We start from the raw sequence: 22,421 nt of genomic DNA, 5'->3' as shown, positions 1-22,421 counted from the left end.
TACTTCCAGGTTTCTGGCGTTTGAGAACCAAAGCGTTTGAGAACCAAGGTACCACTGTAATTCTAAGAAGTAAAGTTGAGAAGAGAGGGCACCCTGCACCCTCTAGATCAGGGTTTCCCAAACTTGGGTCTCCAAGCTGTTTGGGGACTACAGTTCCCATTGTCCCTTACCTGCTAGCTAGGGGTGATGGGAGTTGTAGTCCCAAAAAAACTTGGGAAACTCAGCTCTAGATATTACTGGACTTTAACTCCCATCATTCCCACCCCTTGAGAACAACCAATGATCAGAGATGATGGGAACTGTAGTCCAGCAACATTTGGAGGGCCACAGGTTAGGTACTCTTTGTTATGTAGGCTAGATGTCATTTTCTACCAGGAGAAGCCAAGAGAGAGTAGGGGAATTAAGTAATCCTATTCCACCTAAGACTTGAATCAGGCCAACTCAGGCTTATCCAGAATTGCAGCCTACTAAATGAAGGTTCCTACCCTAGCTGGTAGGAGTTGCCAATTTTTTTCCTGGTAGGACTCCTCCGCCTTTAACTGCAGCCTGACAGAAATTTAGCAGGTGGATTTTTTCTCCATCAGTTCCATCTCCAGGCTCAGTTTTGCTTGCTAATTTTTTGCCTGTAAGGCTGCTGTTAAATGCAGACTAAAGCTGGCAACCTTCTTCAGCAGCTGAAGAAGAAAACAGTGGCTGCTGATGAGAGTTGCCAACTTTTTTCTGGCAGTGGGCTCCTTTGCCTTTTACAGCTGTCTGACAGGTTTCTCTCTCACAGAGGGCAAAACACAAAGGAGACCAGTAGGAAAGGAGGAAAGCAAATTTTGGACCTTCTAAATACCTCATCTGCTGATGTTTCTGGTTGTGCTCCTGCATAAGATGCCTTGTTCAACGCACAGACAAGTCCCAAAGACAGCCCTCTCGTCGGTGCAAATTTCCCTTGAAGAAAAAAATAAATATCAATGGAAGTTTCACATCCAGAAAGGGCTGCGGCTTTGGGCGACAAGGTAGTGATTCTGAACTGCATGAGACAAAGTGCCTCTGCTAATTTTATTTTAATGTGAAATAAAATGAATTTTAAGTCTTAAACAATTCTACCATACTGGGGACAGTTGCACTCAGAGAAAGAACACCTAGCAGAAACCTTGTAGTGAATGTATTATCTAATAAATGGCTTCCAACAACAAAAGTGCTTTGTCATCCATTTATCCAAATTCTTAAAAAAAAAGAAGCCTGAGCTCATAAACACCTTTCTTTCTTCATTGCATATCAGTGGATCTTCCCCTATACACACAGTGAACATGGTGCGATGTGGTGGGGAAAGGATTAGGCTAGGACTATGAAAACCTGGGTTCAAATCCCAGAGCTGCCCTGATAACAACGTCACCTGTTTCACAGTGTGGTTGTGGGGATAAAAACACAGCACTGTATGTTGCATTGAGCTAATTAGATGAAAGGTGGATGCATGCTCAGTGTATTTCCCCTCAATTCTGATGCTTTTTTTGGGGGGGTCCCTATTACAGTACTTGATAAAAGATGGGGGGAGTGTGATAAGTAAAGAGGCAAAGTGCAGGTCAGAACAGAAATCGCTGCCTTCTTGCATCCCTAGATACAATATTTATTTTTCATGCTACTGTTATAAGAAAAACCTGTTCCTTTTCCCTTATGGGGTATCCAAGAGCCCGTATAGCAGTGTTTCTCAAACTTGGGTCCCCAGATGTTGTTGGACTACAACTCCCATCATCCCGGAGCTCTGGCTTTGCTAGCTAGGGATGATGGGAGTTGTAGGCCAAAAACATCTGGGGACCCAAGGTTGAGAAAGGCTGCCATATAGAGATAGGTCCCCTATCAGTAGGAGAAAATAACAGAGGCCAAACAGAGAATATTGAGAAGCAAGGCAGCTAGTAAGCCTAATCTTTATTAACTGGTGCAACAGGGTCCCCACCCCCACAGGAGGCAGGAGGGACCCAGAACAATGGTACGCAAGCTCTTATATAAACTTTTGAAATTACCCACCCTGTAGCTCAAGACCACCCCCAAAAACATCCTACACCACAGGAGGCGGTCTACAGCAGAAATCCTGTTTGCCAGGATATCTGTTAATGATCACTGATTGCTTTACCTGGGCAGCCTGGCCATTCTTTTGTGATGGTAAATACAGTGGTGCCTCGCAAGACGAAAAGAATCCGTTCTGTGATTCTCTTCATCTAGCGGTTTTTTTGTCTTGTGAAGCAAGCCCATTGACGGATTAGAGGATTAGCGCTATTAGCGGCTTTTAGCGGCTTATCAGCTTATCGGATCAGCTGATAAGCGGCTTAGCGGCTTAGAAAAAGGGGGGGAGGAATAAACCCCCGCAGGAACTCGCAAGACATTTTCGTCTTGCGAAGCAAGCCCATAGGAGATTCGTTTTGCGAAGCACCTCCAAAACGGAAAACTCTTTCGTCTAGCGAGTTTTCCGTCTTGCGAGGCATTCGTCTTGCGGGGCACCACTGTACTTTAATTCCTGAAACCAGGTCATAGACTCACCTTATTCATACACAAGTACACCCTTAAGACAGGATTTGTAAGCAAAAAGACAAAGGGAAGTTTCCCATTTCCTTCCTCCTTGCAGAGAAATATTTGAGGTCAATTTGGGAGAGTCAAAATGGTTTCAGGACTGCTCTCCTGTAATATTTCAGACATGTGGTTTATATACTTATGTGTTTGCCTTGTACATTTATTTTATATTTTGGACCTTAGAATTCTTATAACACCACACAAATGGAGTTCCTGAAGAACGCTATCGTTCTTGTGAACATAAAAAGCATGAGACGGGGAGAGACGCTTTTAAACCGAGGCATGATGTAAACGTGCAAAACTTGTTTTCTTTCCAGGCTTCTCTTGGAAAAAGGAAAAGGTAAATTTGCACTGAATGGAGTGAAGCTCCTTCCAATTCTATCCCACTGCTCTAAAAACATTACATCTATCTTCCCTTCAACCAAAGGCTCGCCACTGCCTGCATCTCTGTACATGGCCAAGGAGGAACTGCTATAATCCATCACCTAAGCATGGAATGCCGCACACCAGATTTCCAATAACGAGGGCAAGGTCTGCTTTCTCGCTGGCATTCCAAAATGTAAAGATATTGCTAATGTACTGTTAGCACAATTTCCATGCCCTACAGGGGATGTCGTGTCGCATAAACTGGCCGGACGTATGTCCTTGCAAGTACTGAAGCTTTGAGCTATCTGGCCCTTGATGCTATCATTAGATGCAGCTTTAATGCTATTTGCTTAACAGATGTTTGCGCCTGCCCCTCTCACATGCTGTGAAATTATCCCAGGCGGTGTTTTCAGAGAGCCTGTGCATCATCTAAATGAACGCTCTGGTCGAGGGAGATTCATTCTGTTCCTTTGGCACCGTTTAGAAAAATCAATTTGGTGCCAGTAGAAATCTGCAAACTTGACAGCTGCAGGCCTGAAGCTGTGTTTTGATCCGGGCGGCTCTTCTCCAAAATTCCCCTCTGTAAAGCATCATGTTCCTGTTTCAATGCACTGGCAATAAATAGAAGGTTTTATGATGTCCAACAAACAGCTACAATTCCTCACTTTTGAAATGATACCAAAGTGTTTTCAGGACTCCTCTTCTCTCTCTCTCTCTCTCTCTCTCTCTCTCTCTCTCTCTCTCTCTCTCTCAGAATAGGCAACATCTAGAACAATTCTGCAAAGTACTGAGAACCGGGGGGAGCCATTTCAAACATGGAGAATCATCCAGACAAAGTTAACTAGATGGTAAGCTAGTCTTCCGGGTAAATGCAGTCAACCATGGCATTTACCAAAGCCCCTTTAGCAGATGACTTGGGATGTATGGACATTCTGATCCATGAATCATAAACATCAGGGGAAGAATTCAAGGCACTACATTGGCACGACACCAGTCAACAACTGACAACACCAAGTTGGATGACCTTAAAACAAATCTCTCCATCTCTTGGGGCAGCACTTCATCAAATCACCAGCAAAGAAAATAGCTTTCCGCAGAGACTGGGAGCCAGACAGCTGTCCATCTTGTAGCACTGGCACCTGCCATATGCATAAGCTGGCAGAGTTAAATCAATCAGCTCTCCTTTCTGAAGGGAACTTTTATCACTGCAGTTTTTAGGCTTTTTGCTGAGACAGAACTAATTTTGTGGGCAGTGTTCAGCTATGACTGATTTATCTCTTTCGTCGCATTTTCTTCCCATTTGTCTTCATCGTAAATACCTTGCTTGCCTTTGTAAGACACATTCGATAGTCAGAGCTCAGGAACACACCAAAATCCACCACCGCTGAAGAACCATGTTGGTCCCAGCCCAAACAGGAAGCTTTTTATAGTCCTTTCTGAGCAGGAGGGCTAAAGATCAGCTTAGGCGGTTGGGCATGATGGAGCCAGTCCACAACCTGAGAAAACTTCACTAAATGCAACATACAAGTACCAGATTTCTAGTAGTCCACAAATTTCATGCCGTCTCTCCTCTGTTCAGAATAGATGGGATGGTGGGTGTCCGATCCTGATATCCTGTGAAATGTGGGTATGCTTCAATGTAGGACAGGCTGAACCAGCACCAACAGGTACTGAGCAGGAAAAGCAAAATTTCTGTGTACTGTGGATTTTTGAGGGCACCACAGGAGGTCCTGGTGAACACCTTGGCGCCCAGGAGTGCCACATTGGCAACCCCTGTACTTGGAAAACTAAAGCAGACACCCAATTTATACACGGGCTTGAGGGAAATCACTCAATTCGTACAACAAAAGCTCCTGGGATTTGAGCAGCTCCCTAAACTCAGGTGAACAGGGTTGGAAAATAATGATTCTTCTTGTGGTACCTTAAAAACCTAACAGATTACTGGCAGCATAAACTAGTAGTTTAAACTTGAAGAGTAAACATTCATCAGATGTATGAAATGCTATCCACCTCTGGTATAAAGGGTAAAGTTAAAGGGACCCCTGACCATTAGGTCCCGTCGTGGCCGACTCCGGGGTTGCGGCGCTCATCTTGCTTTATTGGCCAAGGGAGCCGGCGTACAGCTTCCGGGTAATGTGGCCAGCATGACTAAGCTGCTTCTGGCGAACCAGAGCAGCACACAGAAATGCTGTTTACCTTCCTGCTGGAGTGGTACCTATTTATCTACTTGCACTTTGACGTGCTTTCGAACTGCTAGGTTGGCAGGGACCTCTGGTATACATGGATATGCAAGAGGGAAACATGTAAAAAAAAAACCACATTAGCATTCTTATTTACAGAGGCAGTCAGTAAATGCTCAGAAGCACCACCTCTTCTAGCCAGTTTACAGATAAAAACGGTCACTGGAGCTATGTGGTAATTTGCAGTACAGAAAATGCCACTCTCTGCCACAAAAATTGCCTCTCAAATAAATTCACATTGATATTAATGGAATGCAGCACTGAAGACAACTAGATTCACTGTTTATTGTTTAAAAAATACTGTTAGTAAAAATGTCAACAATTAAGCATTCTCCATAGATTTTGAAACCTCCACAGCATTTTAGAAATATGGAGAGATCCGCAACAGTGTTATCTTCAATTTCTCTATGCCCACAAACAGCAAAGTCAGAAATATATATTTTTTAAAACAAAAGAGAGAACATTTAGGGTCCCTTCTTCCTCTTTCTCCCCTCTGGGATGTCCTCCAAAGAAAACAATCAGACAGGTCTGGCTGGGAGCACTTTTCCGGAACATTCACCAAAGCCAACGCGATAACCGTTTCCCTGACAGTAGCCTGTGGGATGAGAAAGCACATACACAGGAAACGATAACTGTTAAAAGCAGATTGAGGAAAATGTACTAAAATGATTGAGCAAAACTGCTGAACATATGACACACAAAAAACTCCCTCACTTGTTAAGATAAGTAGCCCAATGATGGAAAGAAGTCATCCAAAAGGCAAAGCAGAGCCTTTTTGATCGTGGCCCCACCGCCGAGGAAGGAATTTCCCAAGGTTGTCTGCCAGAGTGCTTATTTTGTTTTTGTTCTTCTCAGAAAGGCTCTTCTGGCAACAATTCTATTTTATTGCTAACTGACTTAAGCAATGCATCTGGGCACCAACTGTGTTCCATATGTGCTTATGGGCAATTTCCCTTACACCAGGGGCAGGCAAGCTCAGGCCTGGCAGCTGCATGTAGCTCCCACCTTCTCTGAGCGCAAACATGAATTAGCATTTTCTTGCCGCATTCAGAATTGCCAGTGTTTCCTCCTAACCGGACATGTGCACTTGCTAGTTGGCACCAGCTATCAAGGCCATTAATCAAACCATCATATGTGCAAAAGCCAGTCAGAGTGGACATTACTGAACTTGCCGGGCAAAGAGTCAGGCCTGGCTGAAGGCAGTTCTCATACTCCTACTGTCCTTGTTGTGTCCTTTTTTGGAAAGTTAAAGAATGTCTTTTAAAAACTATTAGGAACTCCAGGTCAGGGTAAACACAGTTATCTTTTTCAATGTGGTTGTCTCATGATAGATCATCCCATTTTATTTTTTTAAATTAACTACTGCATCTCAGAATTTGATTAAAATTGCTGTACTGGATTTGTCTCACATGTCAAAGTCACCAGTGTGAACAAATACTTCCTATGCTTTATAGTTTTCAAGTTATGGGATGTGTGTGTGTGAGAGAGAGAGAGAGAGGAATTAGGGGTCCTTAAGCTTAAGCTTCATTAGTTTCATACAGTGGTACCTCAGGTTAAGTACTTAATTTGTTCCGGAGGTCCTTACTTAACCTGAAACTGTTCTTAACCTGAAGCACCACTTTAGCTAATGGGGCCTCCTGCTGCTGCCGTGCCACTGGAGCACGATTTCTGTTCTCATCCTGAAGCAAAGTTCTTAACCTGAAGCACTATTTCTGGGTTAGCAGAGTCTGTAACCTGAAGCGTATGTAACCTGAAGCGTGTGTAACCCGAGGTACCACTGTACTAGATTTGTCCTTGCCTGTGGCCGACACTTTGGGGTGGCCTGCAGGGGCTTGCAGCATGTCCATGGCAAATCCTGACACCTGGTATTTTTTAACCCATATTCAATGGTTTCCTATGCACCAGGGCTTCAGAGCACTCCCGAAAACGTCCTGTTCGCCTCCTCCATCAATGCTTCCAGGTGTGCTAAAAATAGCACCAGTAGGAAGCAGACTGTGATGATTTTGGCAGCCAAGGAGCAAAGGATCACTCTTGGTTGTGCCAGAGGCATCACAGATATCACAGCAAGCGATGGACTGAAGGAGATTGCAGGACGAATTCACATAAGCAGGTCAGCAGCCAGCAGCCTGAGATTAACTGGCGTCGCTTAGCTGCATTCGCTATTTGGCTCTACATCTCAGATATGGAACATTTAAAAAATAATAATTTTTATTATTATTAAAGATTTCTTAGTTTACAAAGATACATGTGTTCTCTCTTTTTTTCAAGTAGCGTTTTCTACAGATCAGTTTCATTTGTTGTGAGACATTAGTGTTGCATACAGTGTTAGGTTAGGAAGAAAAGAGGGGGAGGGGGGAATGGTGAGTGGGGTGGGGTGGGGTGGCAATGCCTCTATTCTTCTTCTTAGTGTATGTGTGGGGTTTTCTGTCAGCGTCACAGCACGGGTTCTCTCACTACTGTATTTTCTTGTTGTATTTTCTTGTCTTTCGTTGGCTGTAGCGAGATTTGTTTTTGTGTGTGAGTGGGGTATGTGTGGGTGTGAGGAAGAAGAAGAGTAGTTTGGATTTGATATCCCGCTTTATCACTACTCTAAGGAGTCTCATGCTGACCCTGACATGTACTCTATCTCATCCTACCCCGCAAATGCACTCACCTGTTATAACGACTTCATCTCCATCCTGCAGAAATTTACGAGACTGGCCATGACCAAGGTCAATGGCTTTTGTTCCTTTCCACGACAATTCCAACATGGAACCAAAGTTCTCGGGATCCTTCAAGCAGAAATTGAAAACAGGTACTTAGCATCAGCTCTGCGTGTGGATGTCCTGCTGCTGTACATCTTGGACCCACTGGTTGAAGGAGGGGTGGGGAACTAATTTCAGATCCATGGTTGCAATCCTCTGAGGGCAACCTTCCAAGAGGGATGGACAAAAAGGGATGGAGCAACAAATGCAAGTTTTACCTAGGTGTAGTAAGTGTCAGAGACCAAGCTGAGGAGTACTGCTCTGATGAGGAATGGTGGGCGCCTCCCCTTCTCCCTGCTCCTGACCAGGATCCTGAAGCTACCCAGGCGCAGTGGAGCAGTATAGATTTGGAACAGTGGCTTGCAGAGGGGCATAGTTCCGAAGACAAAAGTTGGGATGAACTGGGGGTTGAACAGCAAAGTGAAGAAGAACTGGGAGAGAGAGAGCTAACAGACTCTCTCTCTCACTGGAAAGTGCCCAGCCTATCAGTCCAAGGTTACGTAGAGCAGATAAGGTGGCTACACAAAAAGCACAATGATTGCTTGATCAGGGAAGCGGGTGGAAACCTTAATGGGGAGCACCTTCACTCTGAGAAAGGCTGCTTTGTTCTTTTGCTGTGATCATTAAAGACTCTTTAAATGGTAAGCGACTCTTTTCACTTTGTCCTGCTTATCTATGGCCAAAGTGGGGGGGAGGAAGTCGAGTCCCTGGTGCCTGAGAGTAAGCTAGTTTCTACACACTTACAAACACCCACCCACACACCTATCCTTCATCCAGGCAAGGAAGATCCATTACCAATATATTCCAACCAGGCAAAATACTCCAGGATAATGCAAAGTAAGGCTGGCAAAGAATGTGGCCTGGCAAGATGACCCTGGAGTGCTGCATTTGCCCCTTAGATCTGAGGTTCCCTAACCTTGGGCTAAAGGAAATCAAGGATATTCTTGGATCCTAAAGAGTGGATCTCTGCCAGAAACAGCGATTGATCCAGTCCGCTGACGTGCTACGGCTTAGTCACTTGGCTATAATGTAATCCTTTATTCTCTGGGAGATGCAATTGCTTACAGAGCGTTTGTGGGGGTGTTTTGTTTTTTTTAGAGCTAATGCCTTTAAAATCTCTGAACAGTCTGTTAAAACAACACAGAGCAAAGCCTTCCACAAAGGTGCCTGATCAAGTACAAAACAGGAGGCAAACCTATTTCAGCATTTTTCTCTCACTGTGCAAGAAAAACAGCTTCCACCCTTTTCCCTCTCCCACTAGAGCAGTGTTTCTCAATCTGTGGGTCCCCAGATGTTGTTGGACTACAACTCCCATCATTCCTAGCCAGCATGACCAGTGGTCGGGGATGATGGGAGTTGTAGTCCAACAATATCTGGGGACCCACAGGTTGAGAACCGCTGCACTAGAGGCAGGTGGTGGTGGGTAGCAAGGAGGGATCTAGTTTTGATTATGACACTTACAGCCTGGACTACACAAACACTACGTCCAGGGGCACCGGGAAATATGAAAACTGCATTTCCCACGGCTCCCAGCTTTCCTGATATGCTATGAATGTGCAACAATTTATGGCTTTGGTACCTGCTTCAGCGGCGCTGTGGGTTAAACCACAGAGCCTAGGACTTGCTGATCAGAAGGTCGGCGGTTTGAATCCCCGCGATGGAGTGAGCTCCCGTTGCTCGGTACCTGCTCCTGCCAACCTAGCAGTTCGAAAGTACGTCAAAGTGCATGTAGATAAATAGGTACCGATCCGGCGGGAAGGTAAATGTCATTTCCGTGCGCTGCTCTGGTTCGCCAGAAGCGGCTTAGTCATGCTGGCCACATGACCCGGAAGCTGTACGCCAGCTCCCTTGGCCGATAAAGCGAGATGAGCGCCACAACCCCAGAGTTGGTCACGACTGGACCTAATGCTCAGGGGTCCCTTTACCTTTAAAAAGGTAAAGGTACCCCTGCCCGTATGGGCCAGTCGTGTCCGACTCTAGGGTTGTGCGCTCATCTCACTTAAGAGGCCGGGAGCCAGCGCTGTCCAAAGACACTTCTGGGTCACGTGGCCAGCGTGACGAAGCTGTTCTGGCGAGCCAGCAGCAGCGCAGCACACGGAAACGCCGTTTACCTTCCCGCTATAAAGTGGTACCTATTTATCTACTTGCACTTAAGGGTGCTTTCAAACTGCTAGGTGGGCAGGAGCTGGGACTGAATGACGGGAGCTCACCCCACCGCGGGGATTCGAACCGCCGACCATGCGATCGGCAAGTCCTAGGCACTGAGGTTTTACCCACAGCGCCACCTGCGTCCCACCCGCCACCCCCCCTTTACCTTTACCTTACAGCTATCACCCAGCTGCCTTACTTCCAGTAATTCATACTGGATGGGTCAGGAGGAAGCTGTTTTTAATATTGAAGGGGGCACTTCTAAACCCCGGTGTGCCTATGTCATCCTGGGCATGGAAACATCAGAAGGTCTTATCTGGATCTGTTTCAGATCAGACATGGCCTGGGACCCAGTGGACCCACAGGTACTGGACTCCCTATATTCGGATTTAAAATCTAGATTTGGTGGAGCTCCCCATCATCTCTACTGCAAATACAATGCATTGCAATCAGGGTATGGTTAATTAAATGCTTACAGGCCCGCTAATAGTTCCAGAGGCCAGGAGGTCTCCAGGTCTGAGGTTGCAGCCATTGACGGTATGGTGGGCCAGTTGCTGTTTCATGGTCCAGTACATGTGCTGCAAGATAAAAGAGAGGAGAGGGTTTTAGAGTGTTGGAGATACATGGGGTGTTGCCCTATACAAGGTCAAGCTGTTTCTCCATCTAGCCCATGACTGCCTCTTATTGTCAGCAGCTCTCTCCAGGGACTCAGCCAGAGATCTTCCCCACCACTGGGTCCTTTTAAAATAGAGGTGTCTTGGATTGAACCGGGAAACCTTTTACATGCAAACCACCTGCTCTGTTAGTGAGCTCCTCACTAATGGGGGAGAAATTAGGGATGGGGGAGAAATTATTATTATTATTTTTTTAAATAGTTTTTATTGCATTTTTTCAGACACAGACAGAAAACAGAAGAAGAAAAAAAGAAAGAAAAATATAAAAGAAAATAAAAAAGATCATAACCCTTCAACAACTTATTCCAACTTTCCATCGAACTTCCCCACATCTCCCGCACAATGCATTCTTAATAATAAATTTATCAGCAAATTATAACCTTGTTTCGTGTGTTTCTTTGGTACTTTCAATTGCAATTTAAGTTTAAATCCCTTATCGTCCATTTACTCTAAAAACAAAGTGTATTATCCTTTTTAACATTTAAACTTTGATCCCTTCAATATTGTTATCAAATTTCATAAATATTGCACTCTCATTGCTGGGGCTAGCATTTCAGATTATGCATCATTTTATAGTTCATATAACTTATAAAGTTTTTGCAAATAATTCTTAAATTTTTTCCAGTCCTCCTCCATTGCTTCTTCTCCCAGATCTCGGATTCTGGCAGTCATTTCGGCCAACTCCATGTAGTCAATCAGTTGCGTTTGCCACTCTTCCAGCGTGGGTAAATCTTGAGTCTTCCAATATTTGGCGATCAGAATTCTTGCTGCAGTGGTAGCATACATAAAAAACGTTCTATCCTTCTTTAAAACCTTTTGGCCGACAATACCCAAGAGGAAGGCCTCCGGTTTTTTAGGGAAGGTGTACTTAAACACCTTTTTTAACTCATTGTAGATCATTTCCCAGAAGGCCTTCACTCTTGGGCAAGTCCACCAAAGGTGAAAGAATGTTCCTTCAGCCTCCTTGCACTTCCAACATTTGTTATCAGACAAATGGTATATCTTAGCAAGCTTGACTGGGGTCATGTACCACCTGTATACCATTTTCATAATGTTTTCTTTCAGGGCATTACATGCCGTAAATTTCATACCGGTGGTCCATAACCTTTCCCAGTCTTCAGACATGATATTGTAACCAATGTCTTGAGCCCACTTTATCATGGCTGATTTAACTGTCTCGTCCTGTGTATTCCACTTAAGCAGCAAGTTATACATTCTCGATAAAACCTTGGTCTTTGGTTCTAACAACTCTGTCTCAAGTTTCGATTTTTCCACCTGGAATCCTGTTTTTTTATCCAACTTAACAACCTCGTTAATTTGGGCATAATGGAACCAATCCTGCACCTTATCTTTTAAGTTTTCAAAGCTCCGCAACCTCCAATTATCACCAACTTTTTCTATTAGTTCCCAATATTTCGGCCAGCCGGCCTCCATATTGGGTTTTTTCCACGCCTTAGCCTCCACTGGTGATAACCACCTCGGAGTCTTACTTTCAAGTAAGTCTTTGTATTTCAGCCAGACCATAAAAATTGCTTTCCTGACAATATGGTTTTTGAACATTCCATGTGTTTTTGCCTTGCCGTACCACAGATACGCATGCCATCCTAACGAATTGTTAAAACCTTCCAGGTCTAGGACATCTGTATTCTCTAATAAAATCCAATCTTTCAACCAGCAGAAGGCTGCCGCCTCGTAGTATAACCTTAAGTCTGGCAGGGCAAACCCCCCTCTTTCTTTTGCGTCAGTTAGTATTTTAAACTTTATTCGGGGCTTTTTGCCCTGCCAGACAAACTTTGAGATATCCCTCTGCCACTTTCCAAAACATTCCACTCTGTCCACGACCTGCAAGGTTTGAAATAGAAACAACATTTTTGGCAAAACATTCATCTTAACAGCAGCAATTCGGCCCAGCAAGGAGAGCTTCAGTCTCGACCATGTTTCCAAATCTTTCTTAACTTCTGACCAGCATTTCTCATAGTTATCCTTAAACAAGTTCAAATTTTTAGGCGTCAAGTTTACCCCCAGGTATTTCACCTTCTTAACCACAACTAACTCTGTTTCCTTCTGAAACCCCTCTATTTCTAAAGGCGTCAAGTTTTCCCCCAAAACTTTAGTTTTTTGTTTGTTCAACTTAAATCCTGCCACCCGACCAAATTCTTGTATCAGTTCCAGAACTCTTTTTGTACTAGATTCTGGCTCCTGTAATGTTATTACTAAGTCATCTGCAAATGCTTTCAGTTTATATTGTTTCACTCCGACCGTGATCCCCTGTATTTGCCGGTCCCTCCTAATCATGTTCAGCAAAACCTCCAGGACTGATATAAATAGCAGGGGGGATAGGGGGCACCCCTGGCGTGTTCCTTTTTCAATATGGAACTCCTCTGTCACCACATTGTTCACTATCAACTTAGCTTTTTGTTCTGAATAAATTGCTTCTATACCATTTTCAAACCCTCGTCCCACTCCCATCCCTTCCAAATTTTTCTTCATAAATTTCCAAGAAATATTGTCAAAGGCCTTCTCAGCATCTATAAAGATTAACACTGCTTTAGTGTTAATATTTGTTTGTAAAAGTTCCAGAATATCGATAATATTCCGAGTATTGTCAAACAAATGCCTGCCAGGAAGAAAGCCTGCTTGGTCCTTATGAATTACTTCATTTAAAACCTTTTTCAATCTACTTGCCAAAATGTCTGCAAATATTTTGTAATCCACATTTAGGAGTGAGATGGGACGGTAGTTCCTAAGTTGAGTCTTTTCAGTTTCCACTTTGGGTATCAATGTGATGAAAGCTTCTTTCCACGTTTCCGGTGCCCTTCCTCCCCCCATAATCTGATTGCAAACCTCCATTAGTGGTAGAATCAAATAGTCTTTTAATGTCTTATAGTATTTGGAGGTAAGCCCATCTGGGCCTGGAGATTTGCCCAGCTGCATGTTCTGAATGGCATCCTCAATTTCCTGTTGTGTTATTTTACAGTTCAAGATTGATCTCTTCTCCTGAGACAGTTCTGGTAAGCCATTGAGTTTCAAAAATCGTTCCATCTCAGACACTTCCTCAGGCCCTTGTGTATACAACTTTTTGAAGTATTTCTGGAAACACTTTCTAATTTCACCTGGTTTCTGAATATTTTTCCCTTCCACCTCTAGATTGGTAACGTAATTAAGTTTCTGTCTTTTTTTCAACTGCCATGCCAGCAGTTTCCCACATTTGTTTGCTGACTCAAAGGATCTTTGTCTCATTTGTTTAATTTTCCATTCCACTTCTTGATTTATCAATTTCAAATATTGTGCCTGGTGGAATTTAATTTCTCGCAAGATCTCTTTGGATTTTGGTTTAGATCTCAACCTTTTCTCTCCATCTCTTATCTTCTCTAATATTTTATCCTTTTTCCCATTCCAGAGTTTTTTCTTAATTGTGTTTTGTTGTATCAGAAACCCCCTCATTACAGCTTTACTGGCGTCCCAGATTGTTCTTTTTTCCACTGAAGTGTTCAAGTTGATTTCAAAATAGTCCTTTAAAGTTTTTTGGGCCTTCTTTACGATCTCTTGATCTCTAAAGAGGGTGTCATTCATTTTCCATCTGAAGGAACCGGCTGGAGTAAGTCTCAATTCCATTTTCAGGGCATTGTGGTCGGAGCAAGTCTTTGGGCAGATTTCCACTCTTGTAGTCTTCGGTGCCAGCCCTCTAGTTGTCCAAATTTGGTCGATTCTCGTCCATGATGAGTGGGCCTCAGAAAAGAAAGTTCCCTCTCTACCAAGGGGGTTCCTTGTCCGCCAAATGTCAATCAAATCCATATTGTCTGTCAGTTCAAAGAAGGTTTTCGGTAGTCTGCCGTCCTTAGTTATTTGGTTTTGTGACTTATCCATCAAAGTGGAGACCACCCCATTCATGTCTCCCATCATAATGATGTTCGAATAGTCCAGATAGTCCAGTAGTGTCTCATGTAGCTTCTTGTAAAATTCTGCTTTCCCCTCATTTGGTGCATAAATTCCTAATATCAAAACTTTTTCTCCTTGAGATTGTATTTCAATTGCCAAGATTCTCCCTTGCTCATCTTTAAACAAAAATTTCGGTGCTAGGTTCTCCTTTGCGTAGATCACCAGGCCCCTCTTTTTTACTTTGTCTGATGAAATAAATTTTTGGCCTAGTCTTTTGTTAATTAGTACTTTCCTATGGAGCCTAGTCACGTGCGTTTCTTGCAAGCAAATTATATCCAAATTTTCCTTTTTCAAAATATGAAAGATCCTTTTTCGTTTTTCCGGGGAATTTGCGCCATTAATGTTCCAACTGTACAGCTGCAGAGACATCCTGTATCAATCTGTTGTTGCTCTTTATGGGGTGTCCTCCTTTTTGTCCGAGTCCGAGGGAGGTGGTGTTGGTTCCGGTCCAGGCTGTGGCAGAGGCCAAGGGACTGCTATTCCCTTCTGAAGATCTTCTCCGTTGTCGTGCAGGAACTTCTGGTTGTCCTCTTTTGACTTAATTCTAACCTTCTTTCCTTTGTATTTAAATGATAAGCCTTGTGGGAACTCCCACCTGTAAGGTATTCCGTTGCCTCTCAAGAGTCTTGCTAGGTCAGTGTAGATGGCTCTGAGATCCAGTAGTTGTTTTGGTATATCCTTATAAATTTCCGCTCTTCTATCCTGGATCTCAAGTGATTTATTAAAATGAAGGTCAAGTATTTTGTCTCTCTCCTGTTTAGTCTTTAGGATGATCAGGCAGTCTCTGGGTCTGTCCTTTCTGGTAACACTTCCCAGTCTAAATGCCGTTGTTATTTTAAAGTCTTCGTCTTCCTTTATTCCCCAGAATTTGGAGAATTCTACTGTCAAAAAGCCAATCAAATCTTCTTTTTCAATCTCTGGGATAGAACGTAATCTTAAATTATTTTCCCTGTTTCTCAACTCCACCATAGACAGGTAGGCCTGCTGGTCACTGATGTGCTTGTGTAGTGGCCTTACCTCTCCTTTCAGTTCATCCACTTTTTGAATCGCTTGGTCAGCTTTTTCGTTCGCAGCTTCAGCCAGTTTCCGGTTCTCAGACGTAGCGTCTTTTAGATTCCCAATTGTTTGTGAGTGCTGTGCCACTTGTTCAGATAGCTTTGTAATGGAGGATGTGGCTAAGTCAATTTTTGCTGTTTGGTCATCAACCTTCTTATTTAAGATTGCAAATTGTTGTAGCATCTCCTTCAGAAGTGCATCGGATCCACCTGCAGCCATATCCTCTGTTGCTGTTTGTTCAGCTTCCTTAAGTTCAGCTGTTGTTGAAGGTTCAGTTCCCTTCAATTCAGCTACTGTTAGAAGTTCAATTCCCTTCAGTACAGCGGGGACTGATGATCTACGTGACTGAGAAGTCAGAGTTGTTTGCACAAGCTGGCCTTTTGTTGCTTTCGCTTTTGCAGATCTTGTTTTCGGTTGGCCACTCATTCCCCACCTGTCTATGAGTCAAGGTCAAGCTGTCAAAAGTTCCATGGGAAGGACAGGCCTCAGTGTAGATAACAACAGCAGAGAGACAAAACAAAGTTAGTTCCCAAGGAATTGTAAATCCCAGTCTCCACTAGAGGGAGTACAGTTGTAGGGAGTACAGTTGGAGTTCAGGAAGGAAGGAAAAAAGTTATGGTCGCCATTAAAGTTCCTGCAGCTAAATAATTTTCCAATAGTCCTTAAAACTTTTTCCACTGGCAGAGCCCTTCCAAAGTTGCCACAAGTATCACCTCTCAAGGCGCAGGATACAGTTACTTAGTTATATAGTCCAAAGTTGCCTCTATGTATCTGTTTCAATTTTATAGATTGTATCAGCAAAAGACATTCTTTTCCCCTGCCACCCCGAGGCTGGGTCTTGAACTTTAAAGTCCACCAGAGGAGAAGGTTCCCAAACTGCTTCCACACTATAAAGTAAATTAGTAAGAAAACTTGCCTTTCATTTCAAACCTCAGTACTGTCAGACGCATAGTGCTTCCACTTTAAAATCCTTTTTCACTGCGTCCAGCCTGTCAGTTCCTTTGCCTTTAATCTGTAAGCTTTGCCGGAAGACGGACTTCCTGTTTCTCGTCACTCCGCTTTCAGCCAAATTCAGAGTCTTGAAAGTCTTAAAAGTCTTAAAATTGTAAAGTCCCAATTACTCACGGATTGTAATTTTCCAAATTTGATGGTTTCAGGAAGAAAGGTCAGCGCTGATCGGCAACAGCAGCGCGGCTTCGCTCCGTTGACTGCGAAACGACCCTCAGTGCCGCTACCCCCTCCGCGATCCGGAGCCCCGTTACGGGGTCCCTTCAACGTTTTAGGGGCTGCTTCTGGCACCCGCCGGGTCTCGGGACCACAGGCTTCTACCACCTGTGGTTTTCCTAAGTGGGTCTCCGCTTCGCCGTAGCGGACGACCCGTTTTCAGCGGAGCTCCCCTCTCCTTACAAGGAGCAGGCAGCCATTACCGAACGCGCCGCCTCCGGAAGACGGGGAGAAATTAGATTCAGTTTGCATTTAGAGATAAACCTATATAACTGGCATTCTCCAAAACAATGCACGAACCAAAACACGGCCATCCTTCAAAATTTGTACTTTCTGGATTTTGTAATGCAATTCCCCAGCCAGGTAATGTGTACCAAAATGCTTATAACTAGGGTAAAGCGTGCATATAAATGCATATATTTATTAAAGTAACAGGCATTATAACATTATAATATAATATAATATGCACACATAACATGCATGCATATCTAACATTTGTGAAAACACACACGCAGAAAACAGAATTTTACTTCCACTAACTAACTGAGATTCTCAGAAGCCTCCCCTTTCTGCTTTTACACCATTCATACCATATGTACTTAGGCACTCAATAGGTGACAATGTGGCTCAATGGCTGGCGTGAGGTTTGTAGCAGTGCCCACTTCAAATCCTGTCTCAGCCAAAAACACCATGAACACGGGAGAGAAAACATTTCTTACCTTAAAGTTTGAGCGGCAAATATTAGCAGGCTTGCTCATTCCATCTCCTGAAAACAAATCGATAAGTTTGCAGTAAGGAGGATTGTGAGGACTCAGTGTTTTAAATACCATCACCTGTGTCCAAGTAACTGCAGTCAACATAAATATGGATGCAGCAAATGTGTGAGAGTTGTTCTGTGTCTGATATTCGTAGGGATGGGCAATCCCTAGGTTTGGATGGCGGCTTTCTGGACAATACAGTGGTACCTCAGGTTACATACGCTTCAGGTTACAGACTCCGCTAACCCAGAAATAGTGCTTCAGGTTAAGAACTTTGCTTCAGGATGAGAACAGAAATTGGGCTCCGGCGGTGTGGCGGCAGCAGGAGGCCCCATTAGCTAAAGTGGTGCTTCAGGTTAAGAACAGTTTCAGGTTAAGAACAGACATCCAGAACGAATTAAGTACTTAACCTGAGGTACCACTGTAAGCTTTAGGTGCAACTTTATACCTACTTTTCCGATCTCAGTACTATAGAGGAGGACACTGGTGGCACTGGCGTCTAAACCACTGAGCCTCTTGGGCTTGCCCATCGGAAGATTGGCGGTTCAAATCCCCGCAACAGGGTGAGATCCTGTTGCTTTGTCCCAGCTCCTGCCAACCTAGCAGTTCAAAAGCACACCACAGCAAGTAGATAAATAGGTACCGCTGTGGCAGGAAGGTAAACGGCATTTCCGTGCGCTCTGATTTCTGTCACGGTGTTCTATTACACCAGAAGCGGTTTAGTCTTGCTGGCCACATAACCTGGAAAGCTGTCTGTGGACAAACACCAGCTCCCTCAGCCTGAAAGTGAGATGAGCACCGCAACCCCATAGTTGTCTTTGACTGGACTCAACCATCCAGGGGTTCTTTACTTTACCTTATAGAGGAGGTTTCACTTGCTCATTTTGTCCATAATCTTTTCACCGTGGTGGAAGTATGAGAGCAAGAATCCAAATTTACAGTAAGGCAATGTGCAACTCCAGCAGAATACAGACTGAGGTGTTTACAGTTCCTGTCATAAAACTGCTCAGGCAAGGGAGTTTGACTCCTTTTACACACAGAGAGAGAGTCTTGTGCATTTCAACAAAACCATAAACCTTTTCCTCTGGGATTTGCCATAGAATTTACTCCCTATTTCTGTTCCAAGGTAGAAACTGTCCTTGCAAAGATATCTTAGGAGTGCGTACTGAGAAGGGAGATCTAAAGAAAACCCTCAGCCGGTGTGAGAGTTTAATGTAGCTTTAATTGGTAGCTCCTCTTAGTTTTTATTGCTCTCTGGTTCAAATGCCTGATCTAATATTCTTGTTTCTTTTAACTCTGCTAACATTTTCTGTTATGCCTTATCTTCAGTTCATCAGCTGCTTTGGATACTTCTTGCAGGAAAAAAGCAGGGTAAAAGTAATTAACCCAGCCGGGAGGGAAAAACTGGAGAGTGCAAATTGGAAAGCTGCGTATAACAGCCTTTTGCACAAAACGCTGATCATCACAGATGGCTTGGATAAAGGATGGGGAGCCTGTGGCTTTCCAGATATTCTGGGACTCCAAATCCCATCAGCTCCAGTAAGCATGCATGGCTAATGTTCAGGGATGATGGGAGTTGTAGTCCCAACATCTATTTGGTGTGCTGGAGGGCTTAATGTCTGCTGTTGCTCCACCACCAAAAACAGCCATTGCACAAGGGTATACAGATTGAAAAACTGAGAGATGCAATTGCCACGTGGAACTTTTGCGTATCAACTGCATCTTAATTCCTGCAGGGGAGTTTTGTCCATGCAGGAATTTTATGATGGTGAAATAGGACTTAAATGAAGAAACCTTTGTGTATGGAGTACACTTCTCACATTAGGACTCTGCTAGAGTTGCCATTTGTTTCTTATTTCAAGGAAGGCTTCCTCATTTATTTGTGAGATGTAGCATAACGGTTAAAGGCAGGCATAGGCAAACTCGGCACGCCAGATGTTTTGGGACTACAACTCCCATCATCCCTAGCTAGGCCAGTGGTCAGGGATGATGGGAGTTGTAGTCCCAAAACATCTGGAGGGCCGAGTTTGCCTATGCCTGGTTAAAGACAACTTTAAAGTATTATCAAGATACTATCTTCTGCTATATCTTTTGAGAGGTTTTCTTCACTCTGCATTTGGGCACCTCTAGGACCTCCTGATAGAGGGACGTGGGTGGCGCTGTGGGTTAAACCACAGAGCCTAGGACCTGCCGATCAGAAGGTCGGTGGTTCGAATCCCCGCGATAGGGTGAGCTCCCATTGCTCAGTCCCTGCTCCTGCCAACCTAGCAGTGCAAAAGCACGTCAATGTGCAAGTAGATAAATAGGTACCGCTCTGGCGGGAAGGTAAACGGCGTTTCCGTGTGCTGCTCTGGTTTGCCAGAAGCGGCTTGGTCATGCTGGCCACATGACCCGGAAGCTGTATGCCAGCTCCCTTGGCCAATAAAGCGAGATGAGCACCGCAACCCCAGAGTCAGTCACGACTGGACCTAATGGTCAGGGGTCCCTTTACTTTTACCTAGGGCCTCCTGATATCAAGGAGGAGGTTTTCACCTATGTTTGAATATCAGTGGACACCATTTTGAATCAAAATGGAAGACTAAACCATTCCAAAATTGCACTGATTTTAACCACGTTTTGCATGATGGTTCCGAAAATCAAGGGGAATATTTTTGTCTATGTTAGGATACAGTTAGACACCATTTTGAATCAAAATAGAGAATGAACCTTACACAATTGCAGTGTTTTTTGGGTTTCTTAGAGTTTACAAACAAGGCTGAATAGAAGGGCATTAGTAGCTTAACAGAGTACTGTTGGCGTTTTGATTCTTTTAATACATCATTTACTTATGGCCTCCCAATTTTTTTTCTTATTTTGGAGCTCCGCAAGCCTGAATAAAATTAAAATGTATCATAGGAGGGAGTACTGTACCTTTAATAGCAACAAAAAGGTTGATGTCAAAAGTATAAGGCTGATCATCGCAGAGGTAGGGCAGTGGCCTGGGATCCTTGAAGAAGCAAAAGAAGCGTCATATACCCCTCTATAATAGCAGACTCAAGTGGTTGAGTGTCTATCGGTTTTGAAGTGAAAACAGAGGGCTGCATCCAACATACTGCTAGGTTATAGTCCCTTTGTGGTACACCTGTTGCTCTGGCTGGATGATGTTGCGCAAGGAAAAACACAAGTGCAAGCTGTTTCACAACTAAATCCACTGTTGCACAAGAACCAGCTGTTGTGCACCAAGCTTCTGCTAGCACAAAAGTTGCACTGGATTCCTTCATTGTTCAATCTTTAAATTCTGCCATCTACTACCCCAAAGGTGGTGGAGCCAGGATCTTACTCGGGTTGTCCCCAGGTCAGATCAAGGCCTCTCCCAGTGCTGGATTTAAATCCTTTAGAGCCCCCCAGCACTTAAAAAGATTTTGATGCCCATATATATATATATATATATATATATATATATATATATATATATGCTTTCGTAGATTTTCACGGGTACAGGAATGCAGGTTTTGGTGTCTTCGGGTGTCTTCCCGTGTAAGAGTTGGGGTGTCTAGGCGACGTTTCGACAAGGTCTCACTCGCCTGAAGATGACGAGTGAGACCTCGTCGAAACGTCGCCTAGACACCCCAACTCTTACACGGGAAGACACCCGAAGACACCAAAACCTGCATATATATATATATATATATATATATATATATATATATATATATACACACAACAATAAACCATAAAATACTGCCTTCTGCAATTATTTTACAAAGTTCAGCACGACTGAATCTCGTTTTTCTATTTTTTTGTTGTTGTTGCACTGAACTTACAATGCACATATTGTGGGATCATTTTTTGTGGAACCTGGTTCAAATGCACCATAGAGAATCTGGCAAAGGAAAATTTCTGTGGTGCCCCCCCCTCTTCCCTTGATGCCCTAAGCATGTGCTCATTTTGCTTAATGCTTCATCCAACCCTGGGTGCTCTGAAGTGCTGGGTCGGGACAAAATTTGGATTGGGGGTAGGGAATCATGCTCATCTCTGTTATTTATGTACGCCCCACCCACCTGACAAGTAGCCTTGTTTCCACATAAGTCATGTAGAATATATTTCCCCGTAAGTCACATGGGATACATCTGATCACTTTTTGCTAACCTGGATAGGATTTGGCAGTGCAAACGGCATCAGAGCTTCCATAGTCACCACCCACGGAGAGATGGTGGTGCCAAAACTCTTGCCCAGAAATGGACCCAGGGGGACATATTCCCATTTCTGAATGTCACGTGCTAGGAGGCAAGGAAAGAGATGATATAGAGATATAGATATAGATGATATAGACATATATATAGATATAGATACACAGTGGTACCTCAGGTTACAGACGCTTCAGGTTAGTGATGCTTCAGGTTACAGACTCCGCTAACCCAGAAATAGTACCTTGGGTTAAGAACTTTGCTTCAGGTTGAGAACAGAAATCGTGTGGTGGCGGTGTGGCAGCAGCAGGAGGCTCCATTAGCTAAAGTGGTACAGTGGTACCTCTGGTTGCGAATGGGATCCGTTCTGGAGCCCCATTCGCAACCTCAATGGAACGCAGTGGCGTAGCGTGGGTTGTCAGCACCCGGGGCAAGGCAAGTAATTTGCGCCCCCTAACCCATGGATTTGCGCCCCCTAACCCGTGGATTTGCACCCCCTAACCCTAACCCCCAGATGTTGCGCCCGGTGCGGCCGGCCCCCTCTGCACCCCCC

At 44.0% G+C, this 22,421-nt stretch overlaps 1 protein-coding gene across 1 annotated transcript in view; it reads right to left on the bottom strand.

Annotated features, from left to right (window-relative positions):
- Positions 1-5,420: 5,420 nt before the first annotated feature.
- Positions 5,421-22,421, bottom strand: part of FAH (fumarylacetoacetate hydrolase) — a 41,493-nt gene continuing 24,492 nt past the window's right edge. Inside the window, exons 9-14 of the mRNA XM_083475363.1 lie at positions 21,831-21,961; positions 20,613-20,688; positions 17,664-17,710; positions 10,528-10,629; positions 7,813-7,930; positions 5,421-5,754 (exon numbers count right to left, since the gene is read on the bottom strand). Of these exons, the coding sequence (XP_083331489.1) occupies positions 5,678-5,754; positions 7,813-7,930; positions 10,528-10,629; positions 17,664-17,710; positions 20,613-20,688; positions 21,831-21,961 (551 nt within the window). The 3' untranslated portion in view covers positions 5,421-5,677. The remainder of the gene's footprint in view (positions 5,755-7,812; positions 7,931-10,527; positions 10,630-17,663; positions 17,711-20,612; positions 20,689-21,830; positions 21,962-22,421) is intronic.

This window comes from Podarcis liolepis (assembly GCF_965112155.1).
Source record: "Podarcis liolepis genome assembly, chromosome: 14".
Lineage (NCBI taxonomy): Eukaryota > Metazoa > Chordata > Lepidosauria > Squamata > Lacertidae > Podarcis > Podarcis liolepis.
Note: the sequence above shows the minus strand (reverse complement) of the source record. Positions and strands in the feature narration are given on the sequence as shown.